We start from the raw sequence: 25,602 nt of genomic DNA on the forward strand, positions 1-25,602 counted from the left end.
CAAACATACTCGTGGTATAGGGAAATGACAGAAACTTCTCATCTAGATATAATCTGCTTAGACAAAAGTAACAATAAGACATATAGGAAAAATCATATCCTTCTAGAAGATGAACAAAGTGAATTCATAATTTCACAATTTAATGGGTCCTGCACTTTTTATATAACCATGCTCCATAGCCAATTTGGATATGGAGTAGCTTTATGATATACAGCCCTTCCTGATTTTGGGAGCAGTCTGAAGGACATCTCACAAAAGTACAAAAAAGACAGCAAAAAAGACAATCAATATTCGACTATAATATCTGCATTTTAATGACAAGAGTAAAATACAGTAGATATTTGCCATGTTAAGTAAATCTGGTAAATAAGGCAACAGATTAACTGGTTTACTTGCTCACCTAACCCTGATAAATAATAAGTCAAGAAGACTAGGGTTAGAGTACAGTGTCGTATTAATCGTCCGTTTCAGTTTACAAAATTAAAGGAGACATAAAATATTACCTACGGCTATCTCAGGCCAGGTTTGCAGAGTGCAGTTGCATTATTTTATAGCCAAAATAAGGAGTGGATACCAAAAAGAGAAGTTTAAGTCTTTCATTTATTCTTCTCCTTCCTTTATTATCCTAGTTTGGCATGGGATAAAAAAAAGGCAACCAAAATGGTCAAAAATTGCCCTTTGCAAACCTGACCTTATAGAACACCAATTATTATCTGTTTGTAACTGAAATGAATTTATTTACAAGGATAAGATACGACTGTTATACTCAGCAAGTGCAGCAAATATGTTACTCACTGTTCACATTATACTCCCAGTACCACAAATGAGCTTGGGTACCATACTAAGGCTTTGTATATATAGTACCTGATAATTGTACTGTTATATGATAAGATCTAGGCTGGGGTGTCACTAATGTCATACAAGGTTGTCAAAAATATTAAACCGATCTCTACTCCATATTACTGGTCCTACAGGTGTAGCTAGCACATTGACCTGTTTCACGTTAAAACAGAATCAAATAATTACATAAATTTATTACATCATCAATAAAGTCAAATAGGTTATTTGTGAATCAACTCATATGAAATAGACCCTAGTGGCAAGTGATTGTAATATCAGCTCTAAATGTGATTGTCTACTGCTAGACATTTGGGGCCCATTATTATGTCTGTGCCTCGGCCCACAGGAGGATCCACTAGTATCCTGGTTGTGCTAGTCCAGCTATTGGGCCTTGTGGACAACAAAATCTACTAGTTAGGGTGTTGTACCATAACAGGCTTGGAGGGAATTTTAAAATGACTAGTTGCTCTACTCCGCTGTTTATGGCTGCCTGTTACCAGTGACATAAATCACACAGGCTTTGATAAAACAGGCAAGATAATTTGACAAGTCTGTGAGGTAATAAATAATTTCCCCGGCTGCCCTACATTATTCTGGAAAAGCTCCTGTGACTACAAGCCTTCAATTCAATTGGATTATATTAAAGTTGTTGTCCCCTTAGGAATCCCAAGGGATGATCTGATAGAAGAGGTTCCTGCAGCTAGAACCTGCTGATCAGCTGATATTGCCAAAGAAAGCTGTTGAAATCTGCGCGTTTCCCCTGCAGCCACATTGATCCAGTGAATGGGCTACCATGTAATACGTATTGGCCCTGTGTCCTCTGTGTAGTGTCTATGTCCTTTTTGTAGTGGCTGTAAGGGGGTGTTAATCGATGATATCCTGGTGGGATGACTCCTTTAATGAAATGTTATTAAAGAAAGTCCCGACTACAGCCCATAACATTGCTGAAAAAAGGTGGAGTGTCACCGCATCTTGTTGCAATACAGTTTACCTCTTTTATAGAGTGGACATATTCAGGATGAAACTGTATTACAGTATAAATGGGCTGTAACAGACATTGTGCAGTCAAATTGAATTCTTTCCGCAATCCTCCTCATCTTCATCCTTGCTGCAACTTAAACCATAACATTTTTCTACAAGCATGTTGTATTCAGATGCATTTATTATTCCTCTTTCTGCGGTATTTTTTACCTTCACATTCTGTTTGATTTACATAGGCAATGTGCATGAACTGGTATATATTTTCTTGTCTGTTGAAACTATAATGCAACAGATCATCATTTCCCAGCTAATAAAAGTAACTTCAATTATGCTGAGATCTTTCATGTGTAAAATCCATCGACACCCACTAGGAGAGGGTTGGTCATGAAACGGGTCAAGTGCAGTATATCTATCTATCTATCTATCTATCTATCTATCTATCTATCTATCTATCTATCTATCTATCTATCATCTATCTATATATATATATATCTTTATTTATATTGCTGTAATGACCGGGGGGTAGGGAAACGGACAAGTGAGCCCTAATCTACCCGCCACTCTGTCCCTGCCTACTTGCAACGACCCGCCCTAGGCGACGGGGTACAACTGGGCGGCGGTCCCTGCACTCAGTAAGTGCACGACAAACACGACAAACATACAAGGGAATACAAGCAAGGGAAAGGGGCAGTTGCCCACGGCAACACCGTGAGCAACCAGAGTGGTGAACGAGCCGAGTCAAGCCAGGAGTGTGCGAGGTACCAAACGAAGAGCAGAAGAGTAGTCAGTAAGCCAGGGTCTGTATGGAGCAGGAACAAAATAGAAGGAGCTGTAGCTGGGCCAGGAAACCACACGAAAAAGAATAACAAGCAAGGAGGAACAGGAAATGCAGGTATAAATAGACAGAGGGCAGGAGCTAGCTGAGTCTGGCCAGGCTGCGATAGGCTCTCCCACTCCTAAGCCTGCCAGCCTGAGTGGTGGAAGCTGGAGTCAGTCTCAGGGATGTAGATTCAGGTGCTGACTGATTAATTAAGGGAGTTAACCCCGAAGCTGTGCCTGGCAGATCCTTTACAATTGCTTTAGTGTTGCAGGTTATTCAACCCTTTGTTTTGTGTGCATCATTATAGCTCACTCTTTTTAGCAAATAAATGTTATTATTTGTAGATACAATATACTATTTGTATCTATTCCATATGGTTTTCAAGATCTCTTATTTCATTAATTCAATAAAAACTTTCATTGTTCATTCCCAGGACAAAATCTGTCCTGGTCATGTGATAAACACACAGGTGCATGGCTCGTTACAACACAGAGCTCTGATAACTGTACTGTACTGCAACGAGACGTGCACCTGTGTATCCATCACATGACCAGGACAGGTTTTTATTCACTGAAAATAAACAATGAAGGTTCCTCTTGAATAACAGCAAGCAGAGATCTTTAAAATCTTGAGGTATTGATACAGAAAGTATATTAAGATATCAGTTTCATTATACAAAAATAAAAATGTTTGTTAAAACCACAATACCCCATTAAATTACCACATTAGGTTCCAGAGTTCTATTGAATGTTACAGATAACACATAATATCATAATGAGCTCCTAATGACAAATCCAGCCCTACTTCATTTGTATGTTGCTAGAAGTTGGCTTACTACAGTCATTAGTGGCATAGGATATACCACAAATGTCAGATCGGTGGGAGTTCAACTGCTGTGACCCCAGCGATTACTAAAATGAAGTGGCAGTGGTGTTAGAAAAGTGTTGTCGGCTCCGCTCAGCTTTTTCCATTCAGCTGTTTGGACAGTCATTATAGTCAATGGCCTCCATGCGGCCAGTTGGAGAAAGTATGGACTATTTTATGGCTGCGTGAAACTAATGCTTTTCTCTTCTAGTACAGAGAACGAATAAAATAACTTGCCAGCTTTTCAAAGAGATTCATGTGGACGTAATGACAGAAGTATGCTAAAGCCGGGGACACACGTTAACTAGATATCGAGCTTGGTGGTAGAGTATCTGGACACATGACAATTAGTTGATCAATGCAGCAGGGTCAATAATAGATTTGGCCGACCATTTGTGACATGCCCTTTAAAGAGGACGTGTCATGTTTTTTTTTAAAAACAAACACACACATCCCCTTAGTCCTGATGTCCTCCCGATTCCAGTGCTGTAATTGTTTTTTTTTTTGGCCCTCCCATTTTGCTGCTACAGCCCCTGCTCCGCTTGGCGCCTAATATGTTAATTTTGAGTAAAGGTACAGCTGTCTCCTGCATCACTGTGACGCTGTCCAATAATAGCGGGTATTCTGCATCACTGTGAGGCTGTCCACTCTGATTGGACAGCATCACAGTAATTCAAGAGGCAATGCCTACTGAGGGGAGATGAGTTCTCCTCCTCTCTGTACCGTTACTTAAAATTTGCATATTACGTGCCAAGCGGAGCAAGGGCTGTAGCGGCACAACGGAAGGGCCAAAAAATAAGGGGAGGTATGTGATTTTAATAAAAAAAACATGACAGGTCCTCTTTAACATTTTATGGTTTTGTTATGTTTGACAATGTAGACATTTTTTTCTTTCAGTCTTATTAATTCAGATAATAAAGAAGCAAGAACGATGTAAAATTACAGAGTACTGTCTTACAATATATCTGCACGTGGCATAATAGAAAAATTCCCCTTCCCACATGTAGAAATAATATGCATAAAACAGCAGGAGTAAATGACAAGAATTTGCAAATGTTACTATAATCAGCTGCGGAATATCTGTGCTCCCTCTTAATAATTAAGATTAGCAGCCTTGACGTGTCAGTTGGTGATTATCTGCAACCACAACGTGTGTTTTTAAGGATTAGAGATTATTCAGCTAGTGGTCAAATCCTATTACACAGTGTGTTCATTCCACATGTTTATTTCTAATGTCTGAAAAATGTTCAAACCAGGTAAAATATGCTGTATTGTTATTATAAATAGGAAAAGAAATTGCACAATTTTCACCAAATTTATGTAAAAAAAAAGATGGACGTGACATAATAATTTTGGCGTCACTTGCTAGATGTGTTAAACACACTTCACCTTCCTACGCCACTTCATGGCTGGCACATATACATATGCCAGTGTTTTGCACCAAATAATGTTGCATATATTTAACAAGTTTGGCGCATTTTATCACTCCTTTCAAATGATGTCCATTTAAAAATCTAAATAATGTAGAAAGCTGCAAAAAGTGTCAAGAACATATCATAAATTTGGTGCATGCCAAGTACTCCATTCTTGGCACATTTCGCTAAGTAAATATCCCTCTGTGATTGAAAAGGAGTGGGGTGTATTTGCCGGACACATATTCTTTTTGCCAAAATTGGAATTTGATCCAAAAAGGATATATGCATATAAATAAAATCCTTTTGAATTAATCCCACTTTCGAAAAAAAATGTATTGTATAAACCAGGTCTAACTGAGATAACCTAATAACTTACGACTTTTGGGGGATGGATTTCACAGCAGGTTTGTTTGTGACTTCACATCGTTCTATGGGAAAAAAATAAAATAAATAAAACATGTTAAAACATTTTTCCTTGTTCTTCTAGTATATGGCAAGAAATTACATTATAGTAAAGGAAATATTTTACTTCTATTATAGGAAGTTGCATATATAGCAATTGCATAATTTAAAAACTATACAAACAGAAATTGAATATAGGCTCCATTTTATACTATTATCAGACTAGCAGGTCTGACTTACTGCCATCCTGATTTGCTAAAGGTAATATGGAATAAAAATGTAAAACAGGGTACTCTGTAGGGCTCTGGCTAACACAGGGGTCAGGGTGCTGTTATCTCTGGCTAATAGAGGGGGTTGTAAGCAGGAGACCTCATCTATTATGACCATTCCTAGTTAAGCACATGAAAATAGTTTGTCTAAAGCCGACAACCCCTTTCATTCCTACTGTATCTCCCAGATGTGCACATTTAAAGAATGCCTCTGCCATGACAGTAGATATACAGTACATCCTCTGGCTCTGAGGAGCTTAGCCCATTAGGGGTTATGTATAAGTAGTGGAGTCTGTATGACACACATGTTTTAATGCCAACCAGGGCATAGCTATAGTGGGTGTAAAGGTAACAGTTGCACCTGGCCCTGGTGCCTGAGAAGATACCAGTACTATAAATACTGAAAATGGCAGATTGGGACCCTGTTACAGATTTTGCATTGAGACCCAAAAGTTTCAAGTTAAAGAGTATCTGTCACCAGGTGATAAAAGTTGAACTGGCTAACTGACCTGAATAGCGCCGTCTCCCTGATTCCAGCACTGTTTTTTTTCTCCTGGACCACGAGGCGGCTTGTGGGTAATTCATGCCCTGTTGGCTAACTACAGCAAAATAGCATATAGGGAGCCAACACAACGGTGGGCCATAGCTCTGGAACGGGGGAGGTCCAGAAAAAAAAGAAAAACCACTGGAATCAGGGAGAAAGCGCTATTCAGGTCAGTAAAAAAGTTCAACTTACATGACCTAGTGACATCTCCCGTTTAAGCTTCTGATACCACTGTCTCCAAATCTGTAATGTATTTATGAATCAGTGGTAGGACTGTTCAATTTAACATGGACCTATACGAAATCTATAAATTGCCATATTCGTCGGCACTAATATTCTGTCATGCATATTTTCATATATTTGTCACCATTTAGAAACAGATCAGCCACCACCCCGGTTGTTCAACTGTCTGGGCTGTTGGTTGTAACTGAGTTATACAGTGAAAACTGAGTTTAAACACACCACAAAAAGATTTTTTGCAATTCTTCAGGGGCTCTTACAAAGGTACAAGGGATGTTCATAGGGCATAATCCACACAGTGCAATTTGGTGCAGTTTATTTCAAGCAGATTTTCAGACAATATAAGGACTGGATCCAAAACAGAAAGCACTAAGTGTCATGCACTCAGCAGAGCCATCGAGTCTTCAAGGCTCCATAGTATATAGTACCTCAGTACAGAACTTTATTATAAAGGTATAGCAATGTATAGGGGAGAAAAACACCATAATTCAGCATCTGATAGAGCATGCCATCATTTTTTGCTACATACACTACGATCAGAGACTTATGAAGGGGCAGCATACACTTCTATGGAGCCATAATACGGCCTTGTGCATGAAGCCTAATAATAGTCTTCTATTTAGGATCCACTGAGACAAAAACAACAACAACCTGTATGTACAGAAGTAGCCAAGTTTATCTTGACTGATAACTTGTTGCAGTGTGACATCACACAAAAAAAGCCATTGAAAAAGTCAAGTTAAAGTTTCTTGACACTGTGTATTTAATGCGTTAAAAGTCAAAATAAAGATGACTACATCTGTATAGTTATAATATAAAATATACTATAATGATAATAATAAATACTCCTCATTATAACCGATTCTGGTTCATAAAACAAGCATCTTGTACAAAATCCACTGTACACAGTACAATATAATCATCTAGGTGAACAAAAATCCTACTTTGTATGCTGTATCCTGAGGTCAGATGTTGAGAGTCCTGTAAAAATAAACATAAATAAATCAAACCAGTAATCCACATATAATCTAGAACAGAAATAAAGATTTAGGTCACATAGCTAGAGGCTTGTGCATTATCTCTCTCTATCAATCACATATTTAACCTTATCATAAATTCATAAGACTGGAGTGGGGAGTACACGCTAAGGACAAATAACCACGATGTAAAGAGACGTTATTATTATTTAAAATGGTACAAAATGCATTATTTGCCGCATATCTCGATAACATTACACAGAAGTTATTATCTTCACACAGTTTTAAAGATCTTTGGATTATACATTATAGCTGTTTTAGGTAAATGTTTTGTCTTAAAATAAATTCTAATGTACAAAATATCATCTAAAAAATGTAAATTCTTTTATGTACAACATCTAGTTATGCAACTCTCACCCCATTCACATAAAATATCTGCTGTAATATTAGAGTAACAACAATAGTATTAGTGTTAATAGTAGTAACAAACACAGTGATATTAATTCTACTTTGTATTCCACTTGTTTCCTATTCTTCAAAGGTCACAATGGAAATCTTACAGAAGCATCACTATACTATTACGCACCATAAAATCTCGAAATAAATAATAAATGTAATTAGAAATTATGCACAAATGCAGAAAAGAAGTTTAGAAAAAAAACTAAATATCAGAATATGGCAATATGTTCAATTCAAACTATTTCTAAATGAGGCTAGACCACCGGGAAAGGCTTCACCATTCAGTTATATATAGTCAACCTCAGCAAGTGCCTAAAATGGTAGCCCACGATGGTAGACTAAGTACAGTTCGGGTCACTTATTTATTGGATATTAGATCTGCATCTACCCATGAGGCACATTCAACATCATTAAAGGGAACCCGTCTCCGGCATTTTACCTATTAAACCAGCAATATCTGGTGGTAGTGGGTGAAAAAGCATGTTTATGTAACCTATAATTGTCTTCTTAGTCGGCTCTGTACCTTTAGTATTCAGTTTTTTTTTAGTGTTCCTTTGTCGTATGCTAATGAGCATAAAAGAGTCATATCTTCGTTTGAAAAGAATCATATCTTCATCCTCGAGTATTTCCGAGTTAACCCCGCCGCCCTAATTTTAATTGAGAGCTCCTCGTCTCCCCACAGCACACACGAAATATCGCACTTGCGCATCGATGTCCTGTACCGGTGCATGCTCACAACAGTACACCATAGCAGCGAATGCGCGGTAACTAGATTTGAGGCCCAGACAAGGCAGGGAAGGGTGTCAGACCATGCATGAAGGGCGTATGTGCGCTATCTGAGATGAGATTTCGGCATTCAGGGCAGACCAGTTTTCAGTGGTGGGCGGGCATAAAAGAAGGAACGAACGTGGCTGCCGGTTTATTACCATAAAAGGCACAAAATGTTTGCAGACCATTATTTACGGTCGGAGGAGAAGTTTAGTAGAGGGGATAATGGCAATAAACTTTTGACAGCAGCCACCAGCGAGGGGTGAGCAGAGTTCAATAGGTGAAATGATGGTGACTGGTTCCGTTTAAAGTGAACGTTCACCTTTAAAGATGCTCCGACTCATCATTGAGACATATCAGATGATGACATCATGGGAGTCCATGACCTAGGACTTGCACAAATAGCTAGAAAGAAAGGTCCTATGGTTCTCTTCCAAAAGTGTGTTAACAGATTTTCCCATTATAATTAATGGGATTATAATGCACATAATATACTGTAGATTATTAATACCTACTGGGGCTTACCTTGTTGGGAATCTGAAATTTGGACTGCTCTGCTTTACATGGGGTGTGAATTCCAGTCAGAGGAGGGGGCCACAAATGAGTCATTTCCTGTAGGATTAAAAAACAACAACTCATTTAGCACAACCTGGTGGGTTCTACCAACACATCTAAGAAGCTCAAAAATGTACCAACCATGTTAGGGTATGTGCACACGATATCGACAATTACGTCTGAAATTACGAAGCTGTTTTCAGGAGAAAACAGCTCCTGCATTTCAGACGTAATTGCTCGTACTCGCGTTTTGCGAGGCGTCAATTACGGCCGTAATTTGGAACTGTTCTTCATTGAAGTCAATGAAAAACGGCTTAAATTACGTCCCAAGAAGTGTCCTGCACTTTCTTTGACGACGCTGTTATTTTACGCGCCGTCTTTTGACAGCGACGCGTAAAATTACAGGTCGTCGGCACAGTACGTCGGCAAACCCATTGAAATGAATGGGCAGATGTTTTCCGACGTATTTGAGCCGTGTTATCAGGCGTAATTCGAGGCGTAAAACGCCTAGATTACGCCTGAAAATAGGTCGCGTGAATCCAGCCTTAAGTGACAATGAAAAACCAGCTTCCATCAGATTATGCAATAAATATGCCAACTACCTGACCTTAAAAATGGCTACACTCGATACACCTAGATGATCTAGCCTAACCGGACTCTTATCTGTACCATGGGAAGTAAGTTTGATCATCACATCACATTCATAACATTGCTTTTTACAGTAACTTGGGTTGAGTACCAAAAAAATGACCAAATAGAAAGACCCCGGTAGCTGGCGGGCAATGGAAATTGTAGTCAGTGTTAGCTAGCAGGATGTGGTGAGTAGTAATACGCAACTAGAATATAGAAGGTAAGTGCATAAATGTATTGGTGCAACAAACAGCGGCTGTGGTACGCTGTGCCAGCACCAATAAACTAAGAGATTTGAAGTACAACTGCTAGTCTAGCAAAGAATTAAACACCAAGCAGCCCCCCCGACATGTTTCACTACACGTGTAGCGAAAAACCATATACATGTGAATAACGCAAAAGCTAAGTAATGAAGAATATCCCATAATGTATGTTACAGAAAGACTGTATATCGCTCTCCCACGCAACGTCTGTTGCTGTAGTAAATTGTGCCAAGTCAAAATGTTTGTAGCGTTTATTTAAAGGGATTTCATCTCATGTGATCCCTGACGTTGCTGACACGCAACACCATAAAATGAACCCATCATGTGATCATCCAAAGCGAGGCATGGATGGATATAACAGACAACTGTGCCTGGTAGGTCACATAAGAATACAAACTGTAGTAACATAACTAACATTAACATGTTAATTGTAATATAATAGAATTGTAGACATTCCTGACAATGCGGCAAACTGGTGTGGGCATCTTCCTGAATTAATAGTAAACCAATCCTTAGTGTGCCTGTTGTACATGGGTTTTACAGATGGGTTTTAGGTTGGACTTAAAGTCTCTAAAGTGTTTTTGTGAAACAGAACCCTAATTAGACCCTAAAATCATCCCCTACCACCTCCGCTCTTGTATTGAACATAGCTATAGTATATATTTTTCTCATCTATAAAACATTATCAGTAGTTAAATGGCCAAAAAAAGTTAAGCATTTACTTTTCTTTTGAGGCTCTGTCACCAGATTATAAGTGCCCTATCTCCTACATAATCTGATCGGCGCTGTAATATAAATAACAACAGTGGTTTTTTATTTTGAAAAATTATAATTTTTGAGCAAGTTATGAGCAATATTAGATTTATGCTAATTAGTTTCTTAATGCCCAACTGGGTGTTTTTTAACTTTTGACCAAGTGGGCGTGGTAAAGAGGAGTGTATGATGCTGACCAATTAGTGACCAATCAGCGTCATACACTTCTCTCCATTCATGTCCATCTGTACTCACAGCACAGCGTGATCTCATCAGGGAACCTCAACAGTTCCTATAGGGGTACAGATGCTGTTGCACCCATATCCTAGAGTCATTAGCGGGTCCTTCTTTCACTTATGTGGAGATTAATACTATAAATGACAAATAATAGTTGTGGGCCCTCTTACAGATTTTGCATTGGGGCCCAGGAGTCTCAGGTTAAGGTCAAGATGGGGATTTAGATGTTCTCCAGTATGAGCCACCAATATTAATATAAATATGATGCTCTACTGTGTTCCTGTTGAGCAGTCTCAAGTATCAGTGCCCATGTCCATCATCATCCAGGCCTATTGATTATTTTCTAGTTCTTATATTGAGCTATTTCAATATCATTCTGAGAGAAGCATTTGATTGTACTTTCAGATATGTTCAAAGTGTTCTTTCACTTTAGTGTCAATTTTGTCCTTTCTTTTGATAAGGAAATATGCAGAAATATTCAGGCTTTCTGCTTGGAAAAAATGATCTGCAAATTGCAGGGAAACAGTAACTAATATAGAAAACATAACATGGCCTTGTAAGGAAAGTTGTATTAACGTCTTGAATAACCAGATGGTAGGAACATTTCGGAACTTTCATGTTTCACATTATTAGTTTGCGGTGAAATTAATTTATGGAACTAAAAATGGATGAACTAGAAAAAACACAAGTCACAACTTTCTTGTTTTTTTCTTCCTATAATTTACTTGTTCTTACTTTTTCCAATGAACTTTATACATATGAAAAAATATCAAAACGATCTTTGGACCAAACCATTTGTGAATCATGCCATGGTAATATTGAACTTATTGGTAGAAACCCTGTTGATTTTTATTGCTAAACATGGGACCATACCAAATAATGTAATATCTCAATTTGGGGTGCTTGTTCTTTAGATGAGTGCTTCCCAAACTTTGAGGCAGGCTTCACAGGTGAGGCATCCCCCAGTTGTTGGTGAGGAACAGTTGGGGAGACATTTTTGGCAGAAGCGCTCATATGCAAAAGCCTTTTTCGCTGCACCAATCGTTTAGCAACATAACAGATTCCTTTTGTGCTTATTTTAATGTTATAATTATTTTAATGTATTTTTATTGATCAGGGTACAACTTTTAAGTTAAATTGAGGTAATATCTAAAACTTTTGGAATGGAATTCAACCAATAGTGCGGTCCTGGCTTCACCGTGTTCTGGTTGGTGAGGCCCCCATAGAAAAGATTGAGTAGCCATGATTAGGCTATAGGCAAGTTAAGGCCCTATTACACCAGCCAATTTTGGCCGGTGCAACTAGCGCCGATTAACAAGACATCGTTGATTGGCGCTCGTTTGCTCCTGTCATAAGGAGCAATGGATGGGGTCATTACTCTGATCGCTCGTCCCCATACATAATTATCATGTCGGCCGCATGTCTTGTGCTGCCGACAACGATAATATTTTACTTTTTTAAAACGATATGATCAGCAGATGAACGAGCGTTTGCACAGGGCAATTATCGGCAACAAACGTTCTACAAAAGCTTGTTTGCCTGATAACTGACCAGTGTAAAACCCCCTTTAGAGTTGGGGCAGGGACTGACAGGAATAACATTTCCATTTCCATTTCTACAGCTGAGAAACCCTTGTTTGCACATTTTCATTCCAAATTGATGTCCAACCAATTACTGTTGCCTCTCAATTTTAAGTTTTGTTACTGCATTTATCTTATTTATTTTCATATGCAGATGTTTTATTCAATTTAAAGGTCACAATCGTCTGAGAGCTTGTCATGACCAGGCACTGTTGCCAACATGATTAAAAAGCAATAATGTACAAACCCGTATAAAAAAAATATATACAGTAGTTATTCCACCCAAAATCTTTTTGTGTTTTTTTTACCATTTTCAATGAGCTTTCACAATGTTTGTGCTTTACTGCATCATTGACACCGGGCCATTGGCAAGTTGTGCTGAAGGCAACATGACTGTGCTAATAGGCTGCTGTAGGATACCTAGGTGCTGTGTCCCTGCAGAGGCGGTGGGCCTATGACAAAGTCCTTGGTCTGGTCAATGTTATTTTCTTTGTGTTTTGGCTCACTCAAGTATGCGAGATAGCTATCGTATTATAATATAATTTTGGCCAGAATCTTAAAAAGAATTGTGAAGTAGGCTCAATGCAATGTAACATGTGTAATGATTTAAAGTAGGATTGGGTGAATGTCAAAAGGCAGTATAAACGCAGCCCTTGATTTATTTCCACATTATTTGAACTTTACATAATTCTAAAATCATGTTAACTGATGCACAAGATACTTGGATTAGCGTGGCAGAAATGCTATTTTTATCATACTAAAGATTAAACAAATACTTGAAATCCACCAATTTATTGGATCCCATGTTAACAAAGTTTTCAGATGAAGTAATATAGGCATCTCGTTCTCCGCATTATGTTCAAAAGCATCATAATAAGTTGCATATGTTGTAGTTGTCGCAGTTGGTCATGCTCTTTTTGCTTGTTTAAAAGAGTAATTTTAGGGTTTTTTTAGGATTTTTTTGGTATATACTAGGAGAGGCAAAGACTTCAAGCATATATATGTAGTTACTGTATGTCTTGTAAGAAAAGGGCACATGAAGTTACAGAGCAAACTGTAAATGTAATTAATGGTCGTAAAGTACAAACCTAGTCTGTATATTTTATACTTCACCTGAGGAACGCACGAGAATCTAAAAGTGCCTGTCACACAATGTTAATTCATTTTAAAGTGAAGGCCTGCATGGAGGACATTGCAAACCATCTGAAGAATCATTGGTCACAGGCAAGAATTGTTTTAATAACTTACTTCTACAGTCCGCCCCTGAACCCAGGCCAGGGGGATGATTGGTTGCTTTGCAATTCTTATACATATCAGGCTATTTTCACACAGCGGATTTTGCTTGGCGGGTCCCGCCACAAAATCAGGCGCAGAATTAATCCTGCCGTCGGCAGGAAGATTCCAACTACCATTTACTTCAACGGGAGGTTTGGGCGGAATCCGCCTGAAGATGGGGCAGGACGCTACCTTTGTCCGCTAGCTGAAAAAATCAGCTAGAGGGAAAAAGAAGCGTCCGTCTCCCATTGAAATGAATGGGAGGCGGAATTTTGCAGCTGCAACTGCGGCGAATTCCACCACAAAAATTCCTCCGTATGAACAAATCCTTAGGGGTTAATTTGCTTAGGGTTTAGAAGGTATTTATACATAAAGCTAAATTATTGTATAATAGAACAATCTGTAACTTTCTACTATTTACTTATATTTACTAATAGTTCCATTTTAAGATCTCTGTTTCCTGTCAGGAAATGGAAACATTCTTATTTACAACCAGAGACTGAAAACCCTTAAAGGAACAGTGTCACCACAATTTTTTTTTTAATATGTTGAAGATGTTAGTGCTTTATTAAAAACGTTTGGATTAATTTGTGTGTTTGTGTGTTACTTTTTTTTATTTTTACACTTTTTCTTCCCTATGGGGGCTGCCATTTTTTTTTCCATTTCTGTATGTGTCGATTAACGACACATACAGACATGGAATACGGCAGCTCCAGTCCCATCGGGGCTGCGAACGGGGCCCGTTCCATCCACTATCGTGTATGCCGCTGTGTGGGAACGGCGCATGCGCCGCTCCCACACAGTTAAATTTGAAATGCGCGCCGTCCGGCGCCATTTTCCTGTTGACCGGAAGTCGCGGCCGGACAGTAAGATTACTACTTCCGGTCGCGGCTTCCGGACTTGTGCACATGGAGCAGCGGCAGCAGACGGAGCGGATGGACCGGAGGGAGCGGCGGCAACTGGAGCAGGTAAGTTATTTCTATGTATGTTCGTGTTTCAGTGTGTTTTACTACTGTATGTTAACCTTCTACACTGTGTGTTAGCTCAAAAAATGGCGACACACAGTGTAGGAGGTTAGACCGTTCAAACCCCTCGTTTCTCCCGGCACTAGCCAGGATAAAGGAGGGGGGGATTCTGAGAGCTCACTAGAGCGAGGGATTTTTACCCAATTTTGCAGCATAAAGCAATGTGGTTGCTTTACCACATGCAATGCTGCAATTTTGGGAATGGCTCCATCTAGTGACCAGTGGTGGGAAATATTATAAATTGAATCCAATTTATAATATTTCCTGACTCGTGAAAAAAAAAAAAAAAATTAGAACAATGTTTAATCACCTATACACGAACTGTTTAACTAAAAAAAAAAAAAAAACATGTTTTGCTGGCAACCCATTCCCTTTAAGCTGTGCCAAAGTGTGCCAAAATTGTGCCATAGAATTGGCACAAAATTCTGGTGCAAAATAAGCCAAATCAAAGCTGGTATAAGGAGGGGAAAGTATCTAACAGGTCAAGCAAGATGCGCCAAAATGATTTAACAGCATGTACCACTGTGATAAATTTGGTGCATCTTGTGGCTGCCTGGTCTAAGTTTACACTGTCTAAATATTACACAGCATTAGTAAATGTGGGCCTCTGTATTCAGTTATTAGCAGGACTTGGTCTCAACAGGGTTTCAACTTCTGCATGTTAACAAGAATGTCAATCTGTTCCCTACTTCTTGCTTATATATATTTGATAAGTAGGAGCATCACCTGATGGAAACAGAAAAATGCCAATATCTGCTTGAATAGGTAAATCCAAGGATCCATTATACACTAACAACACCAATAGGGGATTTATTAAATTATTGCATTTCATACGCCAGTAAATAAAAATTGGAGTAAGGCAAAAGCCTCTTTCGGCCGGACCATGTGCCACAATTGACGTGCAACAACCACAGCCATGTGACATCCATTCCCCCCATGTCACCTCTAAAATAAATAACACACATACTTAGCTAAGCGCTCCTCTTCTCTACTTTGGCTCCTCATCGCTTTAGCGTGGCTCATACAAGGTCCTGATGTCGAGTAGTGCCTGGACCTTATATGCGATGCAGCACTTCAACGTCATCATTGCTGCATTGCACACAACGTTCTGACGCTGTCCGGCATCATTACATTGTATGAGTAGCGGAGGAGTGATGAGGGAGCCAGAGGGGAAATGAGGAGAAGTGAGTATAATTCTTTTTATTTTTACTTTATTTTAATATTTTATTTAACTGTCCAATGGGGAGGGGGGAGTTCGTCTAGTCGGGGAGGGGGGGGGGCAAGGTAGGGGCTAGAAGTGAGTGTAGATTTCTGCTATAATTTACGTCAGTTTTCTGTCATAAAGTATAATACGTTTTTCAGGCTGTGTTGACCACGCCCGCTTTTCACAAAGCCACATTTTTTTCTCACAAAAGCGTTGAGTGTGGTGCAGAAAGGCCAAAAATTGCAATTCGTACCACAAATTGCGACTTTTATGCCTTTTTGCGACTTTTCTACACCAGAAAACTGACGTAGAAAGGATAATAAATTACCCATGTGTTTTACTTACAATGAAATATGTGTACGTACAGAAATATTATTAAGGGGAATCATTGTTTTTTAAAAGTTTTATTATTATTATGTCGTTTTAACCCCCCCCCCCCCCGCATAAGTTAGTAACTATATGTCGCCGCAGGAGGTTACTTCCCGCACGAGGACGTATAGTTACTGAGTTGTTTCCGATGCACTCTGTCGGCGACAGTCTGCACCAGGAACCTGGAGGTCAGCTGTCGCCGACAGCTGACACTCCACTCTTGACAGCCAGCGGTCCTTTGTCGCTGATTTCGGTGAATTAATCCCTTAAATATGGCGATCGGTTACAATCGCCGCCTTTTAGGGGTTTCTAGCATATCGGCGGACGCCGGTCCGAAATCGTGGGGTTGGCCGATAGTTAGCGTGGCAAACGGAAGCCAAACAATGGCCTCCGTGTCTGCCATGGACGGAAGCCCATCAGGACCAACCTCCGGCTGGTCCTTATAGGCTTCCTGTCAGAGTGACAGGAAGTCACTGTGTCGTTCCCGATGCACACTGTCGGCGACAAGGTGTGCATCGAGAGCTGGGAGGTCAGCTGTCCCCGACAGCTGACACTCCAGTGTTGCCGATCAGCGGCTCATCGCCACTGATTTCAACAATTAACCCGTTAAATGTGTCGCTTGATTGCGTTCTCCGCATTTAGGGGGTTTGTAGCACATCAGCAGCCCCCATGCAATTGTGGGGGTTGCTGATGCTTGTGATGGCATCCGGAGGCCAGCCAATGGCCTCTGGGTCTGCCATGTATGGAAGCCTACGAGGACCAGCCTCTGACTTATTGTCAGAGTGACTGTGATGTCACACTGACAGTTGGAATATATTACACTACTAGGTAGTGTAATGTATTCTAGCAGCGATCAGAGCTGCAGGTAAAAAAATTAATTGTAAAAAGTAAAAAAAAGTTAATATTTTTTTTTTATAAAAGTGTAAAAATAAAAGTTTTCCTATAATAAATAATTTATTATAGGAAAAAATGAAAAAGTTTAAAAAAAGTACACATATTTGGTATCACCGTGTTCGTAACGACCAAAACTATGAAACTATAATGTTATTTTTTCTGCACGCTGAACGGCGCAAACAAAATAAACGGAAAACTATGTCAGCATCGCTATTTTTTGGGCACCCCCCCTCCCAAGATATAGAATAAAAAGTGATTAAAATAGTACCAATAAAAACTACAACCCGTCCCGCAAAAAACAAGACCTCCAACAGCTTTTTTGACTAAAAAATAAAAATGTTACGGCTCAGAATATGGTATCTCAGAAAAAAAATATTTTCTAGAATTGTAATTTTATTGTGCAAACGCAGCAAAACTTTGAAAAAAACTACACCAGAATAAAGTAAAACGTAATTTATTGCGCATGCAAAGAATTTAAAACGCCAAAATCACTGTTTTTTGGTCACCTTAGCTCTAAAAAAGATGTAATAAAAAGTGATCAGGAAGATGTATGTACCATAAAATGGTACCAATAAAAGCTACAGTTCGTCCCGCCACAATAAGCCCTCACACTGCTCAATCGACCAAAAAAAAAAAGTTCTGGATGTCAGTATGGGTTGATACAAAACAATAATTTTTTTTTAACAAATAGTCTTTTCTTTGTAAAAGTAGTAAAATATAAAAAAAAACTATATAAATTTGGTATTACTGTAATAATATTAAGAAGCAGAATAAAATTAAAGTTGTCGTTTTTACCACACGGTGAAAGACTTAAAAACAAAACCCCAAAAACAATGGAGGAATCACAGTTTTTTCCAATTTCAGCCCGCAAATTATTATTTTTTCAGTTTTGCAGCACATTTTATGGTACTTTAAATGGTGTTAATAGAAACTACAACCCTTCCCGCAAAAAATAAGCCCTCACACCGCTCTATTGACGGAAAAATAAAATAATTATGGCTCTTGGAAGGCGGGGAGTGAAAAACTAAAATGAAAAAGCAAAAAAGGATCAGTCCTGAAAGGGTTAATTAATTTCTAATAAAATTAATTTCTGATAAAAAAACATTTATGACCAAATATGGGGTATTGCCGTAATCGGGAGAAATTGCTTTACAAATGTTGGGGTGCTTTTCCTTTTTTATCCCTTGTGAAAATTAAAAAATTCAACGTTTTAGTGGACAAAAATGTTCATATTCATTTTCACGGCCTAATTCCACTATATTCTACAAAAAACCTGTGGGGTCAAAATGCTCACTATACCCCTAGAAAAATTCATTGAGGGGTGTAGTTTCCAAAATAGGGTCACTTTTGGGGGGTTTCCACCGTTTTGGTCCCTCCGGGGCGTTGCAAACCCGACATGGCACTGAAAACCAATCCAGCAAAATCTGCGCTCCAAAATCCAAAAGACGTTCCTTCACTTCTGAGCCCTGCAGTGGGACCAAACAGCAGTTTATTAGCACATATGGGGTATTGCCATAATCGGGAACAATTTCTTTACAAATGTTGCTTTTTCTCCTTTATTCCTTGTAAAAATGAAAAAACTTTTCCACAGAAAAAAAAGGTGATTTTCATCTTCACAGACTAATTCCACTAAATTCTGCAAAAAAACTGTGGGGTCAAAATGCCAACTATACCCCTAGAAAAATGCCTTGAGGAGTGTAGTTTCCAAAATGGCGTCACTTTTGGGGGGTTTCGACTGTTTAGGTACCACAAGACCTCTTCAAACCTGACATGGTGCCTAAAATATATTCCTAAAAAAGGAAGGCCCCAAAATCCACTAGGTGCTCCTTTGATTCTGAGGCCGGTGTTTCAGTCCATTACCACACTAGGGCCACATGTGGGATATTTTGATAAACTGCAGAATCTGGGCAATAAATATTAAGTTGTGTTTCTCTGGTAAAACCTTCTGTGTTACAGATTTTTTTTTTATTACAAATTGATTTCGGCAAAAAAAAAAAGAAATTTGTACATTTCACCTCTACTTTGCCTTAATTCCTGTGACACGCCTAAAGGGTTAAAATACTTTCTGAATGTGGTTTTGAATACCTTGAGGGGTGCAGTTTTCAAAATGGGGTGATTTATGGGGACTTTCTAATATGGAAGGCCCTCAAAGCCACTTCAGAACTGAACTGGTCCCTGAAAAAATGGCCTATTGACATTTTCTTGAAAATATGAGAAATTGCTGCTAAAGTTCTAAGCTTTGGAACGTCCTGGAAAAATAAAAGGACGTGAAAAAAACTGATGCAAACATAAAGTAGACATATGGGGGATGTTAACTAGTAATTATTTTGTGTTGTATTACTGTCTGTTTTACAAGCAAATACATTTAAATTTAGAAAAATGCTAATTTTTGCTCAAATTTGAAGTTTTTCACAAATAAATATTGAATTTATCGACCAAATTTTTTCACTAACATAAAGTACAATATGTCACGAGAAAACAATCTCAGAATGGCTTGGATAGGCAAAAGTATTCCGGAGTTATTACCACATAAAGTGACATGTCAGATTTGAAAAAATCATCTGTGTCAAGGCCAAAACAGGCTGCGTCCTAAAGGGGTTAATAAAGGTTATTTTCATTATTAGGAATTACATGAATAGAACAATTCAATAACTCCAGTTAGTAGTGTGGAAAATAAGGTTAGTTGCCTAATAGGCAAATTGTGTTTTATTTTTGTATCTAGCCACATGTATTGCATTTCAATGAAATAGAATATGCCAAATGGAGATTATTAGAACATGCACACTTAGAACCTCATAAATTGTTCTGGAATATGTTCATTGGATCCCACCTTACCAATAGTGGTGAATGTCATTACAAATTAATGTAGTTCTGTTCATTTTACAAAGTAAACCATCACCAATGCAGCCTAGACACTGTCGTGAACTCAGCTCTTTGATTTGTTATTCTAGTTTTTTTCTTAAGTCTTTCCAAAACTCAGTTTAAAGAATGTCTAGCGTTCAGCGTCTGCAATGATGTTCTATGTTCATCCAGTGTAAGTAACAGAGATATTAAAATGTTTGCCAAGACCCAATGGTACAAAGAATCCCGTCTTTGGAAGTGTGCAATTTATGTGGTTTTTATAACCACAAGAGGTTTTTTCTTTCCTTGTCCTTGGGGAGATGGGCTGAGTTTGTAGACGTTACTAACACAGAGCTTTATAGAACACACAGAATTGTTTGTTCACAGAGATAGAAGTACAAATTAATCACTGGCATATGACAAGTGGAACATGACATTTGCTAGCATAGTGCGTATTATAAAAAGGAAAGCCTTGTTTAGTTTTACAAATCCAACTAATGATGCCTCTGTAACACTTCTACTCCAGTAACTGAAATAGGTTTCCGAAAACAAAAATGTAAAATGCAAACATGTAAATGACACAGAATAAGAATGATGAGATTATCATTTATAATAGTTTATTATTATTATTAATAATAATTATAATAATAATAAAAAGAATAATAAAAATAATAATAATAGTACCTGGCTTGTCAACTTAACGTGCTCTTCTAGTGAAAAAAATACAGTAAAAAATTGTGTAGTACCGTGTTAGCCAGAGACAATATGAAATGTTAAATACTTTTGTGTCAAAAAAGACAAAAGTATAATAGGTATGATACCTTTATTGGCTAACCATAAAAGTTCTATATGCGGCCTTCAGAGCGCAGAGGCTCCTTCTTCAGGCAGTTTACAAATGAATGACTTAGAAAAAAGCACAACATTTAGATGTTACACAAAGACAATTAGTACATGAGGTGATACATCATTAAGATAAGCCGGGGCAATAAAACTGAGGTTATAGGGGTGATGACTTAGGAGTTAAGGCATCTGGAGTCAGTCTGATGGGGGACGTGACGTGTGTCCATGTAGTGGCTCATAAATCCTGGTGTTAGATTGAGGCCTTGTGTCAATGACTGGAATTTTATCATCATCTTGAATTCCCAAATTTTTCTTTCTCTGTTGTTTTTAAAATGACCCTTCAGAATGAGTACCTTTAAATCTGCCAATCTACCACATCTACCACAGTTTGGCAGATTTAAAGGTACTCATTCTGAAGGGTCATTTTAAAAACAACAGAGAAAGAAAAATATCTATCTATCTATCTATCTATCTATCTATCTCTCTCTCTCTGTCTCCCCCCCTCTCTCTCTCTCTCTCTCTCTCCCCCTCTCTCTCTCTCTCTATATATAAAAGTCCAAATACAATGTCAGCCTCACAGCCTTGTAAACCATAGGTGGGTGCCGACCTGCCCAGGTCAGGGCTAACAGACCTGCTGTAGTAGAATCCAAAAATCAGTTGAGAAAGGCTCCTGTGTTGAGCTGAAACGTCGTGTGTATATGGACCAATAAAGCACCTTTTCTACCTTGCTTATACCTTGGAGTGCTGCCTGATTTTTGGATTCTCTCTCTCTCTCTCTCTCTCTCTATCTATATATATATATATATATATATATATATATATCTGTCTAGCTACCCAAGTATCTATCTTTCACTTTCAGCAAGAAAGGAGTCAAGTCTCCTCCTAATCTGGTTTATATTGAAATGAATGGCGTGTACTGCCTGCAACTGAAAGAAGCTAATAAACAGTATAGATCACTGCCGTTTTTTTTAAAGTGGATCACTTGAGATATGCTTTTAAAGGATGACTCCAACTAAATCTAAAATTCAGGTGACACTTGAGGTAACAATCTAAAGATTCTTCCCAATGTCAAGCCATACTCACAAACGTCTGTCACAAAAGTTGTCACTTTTTTTGAGACCCATTTAGCTGCATTACTAACAAACTGGGTAATATAACACTGCACCCTATGGGTAAAAAATTGATCTTAACTGGTGGTAGAATTTTCATTTGCTATTGGACATACCTAAATACTTTTTTTATTAAAGGTAAATCATTGCAATCTATTTCCATGAAAGAACTAGAAAAGAAATAGTAAAATTAGGTATCTTGTGGGCCAAACTTCTTTCTCGTGGTCTTTATATTGGAAAGCCTAGCTGTCCCAGTGCCTACATAACTGAACTGGAGGGAGCAAGATGGTCTGCGATAAATTGTGTTCCCTTACGAAACAGAGGTTTTTATGTGTCAAAAATGTGTTGTTTTTTTTAATGCACAGGTACTAATCTGAGGGGAAATTCTGGCAACTCTGGACATTCTTATTGGGGTTTCTCTGGTTAAGAAAATCCATTAAAAAAAACAAACACCCTATTGCTGAATTATGAGATAAAAGTGGAGGTTCCTATTTTCAGAATCTTCATATAGAGCCAAGAGCAACTGCAAAGAGCACCTCTTTTTCTGGATGTACCAGCACATCCATGCATTACATGGACAGTCTATGTATTTTATGCTTCAGTTGGCAATGCTTGAAAATGAAACACTTGCTGCAAGATTCCACCATAGATTAAAGCAGATTTCTGGGGTCCCAGCAGCGGGACACCGTGTGAAAAGGGATTGCTCAAAACAGACATTTCCTTCAACTCCAATTTCAGGTTTGACCAATATTGTCCTTTATATAATGCAACCTGAAGGTTTCCTGACTTTTTTGCCAGAGGAGTCCCCCCCAAGTATCAGTAGTTAGATATCAGAGCTGGAGAATCAGTCTAGATATAAAGCTCCATGAACCTGAAGTTGTTTTTTTATTTTGACAACACTTTTTAACTTACATTTATTGCTTCAATAAAATCAAAAGTTAATATTATAGCCTATAATCAAGTCACAGAATTACTTCATTTTCTCTAGTATTTTAGTAAACTGTAGTTCCTCCACCCATTATCCCCTAGGGAAATCTAATGTTACACAGAACAATATATTGTACAAGTCATATGAAACAACAAGCAAATCATTTCTAAAGTAATTCCAATGAAAAACATTCTTTCTCTTGATATGTGGGTTTAATTTAATTTATGTTCAGAGGAAGATCACATAGTGGGTGTACTTGTCTTCTGGGAAGAATTTTACTCATAAGTTTATCAAGTCGATGGTTACCTTAGGCTTCTACTTAACATATGGTGTCATATTACATGGCATATCCAATAAATTAGATTAAAATGTTTATTTAATCACGCTCATCGAGCTGCTACATAAGTGTATTGTCCAATAAGCCTCATCTGACCTTAAATTTATCTAAGTTATCAAAGGGAAAATAAGAGTATGTAGGATTTACAGTTTGGGAGTAGTGTTAAGATGATTGCCTTTTCTTTAACAATTGATATAATAGATTTCCTAAAATCCTCAACCTGGAGTTGTTAAAAGAGAACTCAGGGACTTGTCCAATTCGTATAGTTCACAACAAATTCATCTCCACAAGAAGTGGTGCCAAGATCCACCTCATAAATACTTTGTCGAATGAATGGTACAGGACCCAGAAGGGCACTTCTTCACATGAGACTGGGTGGTTCATGACCTCACTTTGTACAAGAGATGATGATGTCATGCAGGGTTGGACTGGCCCACCATTATACCAGGGAATCCTTTGGTGGGCCCAGATTCTTTCGCAAAAATGGGCCACAATTGTCCAACAGAATACAACCCCGTTTGGAGCCATTAACTTGCCACTAAGGTCCATTTATTATGGGTTGATTCACGTACAACCTATTTCACCTTATTGATGATATATCCTGCTCTGTATAGAAGGAGGTGGCGTTTAGTACCATTTCCTCAAATTGGCGCAGAGAAGCCCTAACATCTCTACTTGGGGACTTAAAGTAAATTATATTTTGGGGGTGTAGATCATTGACACCACAGTCCTAAAATTCAGGAGAATTTTGGTAGGTACAGGACATATAATAATAAAATTATACATAATATATAAAACATATTATCTACTGATAGAAGAAATCAAAATCTTGTTTTTTACTGGTTAAATACATTTCAGAGTAACAATCAACAGCTTGTATATAAGTAAATTTGAAATAACTGTTGTGTGTTTTACACAGAGAGGTTCAAGTCCATTCAATTGCATCCTTAACCTTAGTGCATATTTGAATGCTTCTCGCTATTAGTCAGGCCTGGCATAGATTTTACATGCACAAATACGAGGAGGTAAAATACTTCTGCTCACTGCCAATCGTGTTTACATAATTTTTTTCCGCAATTGAGGTTTGGCTTTGGCAGATGTTGGTCGAAATCTGATGATGCAACCATTAATGAGAGAATAGAAGCCAAATGTATTAGTCCATGAATTTATTATGAACATTACTCATGTGTAGTTATGCAGTGGCGTACATAGATAATAAGGGGCCACATAGCAGAGATTAAAACCTACGCACTCCTAACAATCCAGAACAGGAGGTCATCTTATTTTCATGACATGGGTATTTTCCACTTATTTGTGTGCTATCATTACATCCCTGTGCAAGTTCTAACCACTCATTAAAATGGAGCTGTAGCAAACCCTGGAATGGGTCCTCTCTCTTCTGGGGCCCCATAGCAGATGGATGGGCTGTCATTATGGTACATATGTTCTTGCCATTATGTTACCTAATTATCAAAATCAGTAAATTAATAGAAATTAGCTAGTATTTTACATGAATGTAATCCATTTTTTTTTCTTTTGGGACAACTTAGTCCAAATTCTTACGAACAAATTGGAAAGGATGAGTCATAAAAACTAACTTCTTATCGCACCATAGCGTACATGCACATCATGCTGTACAACATGGAAGTGTGCCTCGGATTAACAGTAATGGCTGTTTAAACCTGTCCCTGTCAGTCCTTGCAGCTCTGGGCCTAATAATGGCCCCCAAGGCTGTCTAGTATTAGGGCCCTTTTATACGGGCCAATGATCAGGCAAACGAGCGCTCATATGAATGCTTATTCCCAATAATTGCCCTGTGTAAACAGGTCAACAATCAGCCGATGAATGAGCAAGTGCTCGTTCATTGACTGATCGCCTCGTTTATAAAATAAAATAGTTGCTGTACGGCAGCACATCTCCCCGTGTAAACAGGTAGATGTGCTGCCGCCAAGATGGAAATGTATGGGGACGAATGATTATAGAAACGATCGCTCGTCCCTACACATTACCAATCACAGCTTCTTGTGAAAGAAGAAGACAAATGCTGATCGACCAGCTGTCTTGTCGATCGACGCTCATTTTCATGACCCATAACGGACCGTGTAAATGAAAGTATGCCATAACAGATGCCTTTATATTTTACATGCACAGGCAGTAATGTCCTGTCATATAGATAAATGAGA

General features: G+C 38.4%; 1 protein-coding gene across 1 annotated transcript in view; it reads right to left on the reverse strand.

The window, feature by feature from the left end:
- Positions 1-25,602, reverse strand: part of AFF2 (ALF transcription elongation factor 2) — a 413,486-nt gene that overhangs the window by 133,997 nt on the left and 253,887 nt on the right. Inside the window, exons 5-7 of the mRNA XM_075835883.1 lie at positions 9,105-9,191; positions 7,320-7,356; positions 5,297-5,348 (exon numbers count right to left, since the gene is read on the reverse strand). Of these exons, the coding sequence (XP_075691998.1) occupies positions 5,297-5,348; positions 7,320-7,356; positions 9,105-9,191 (176 nt within the window). The remainder of the gene's footprint in view (positions 1-5,296; positions 5,349-7,319; positions 7,357-9,104; positions 9,192-25,602) is intronic.

Source organism: Rhinoderma darwinii, chromosome 8, assembly GCF_050947455.1.
Source record: "Rhinoderma darwinii isolate aRhiDar2 chromosome 8, aRhiDar2.hap1, whole genome shotgun sequence".
NCBI lineage: Eukaryota > Metazoa > Chordata > Amphibia > Anura > Rhinodermatidae > Rhinoderma > Rhinoderma darwinii.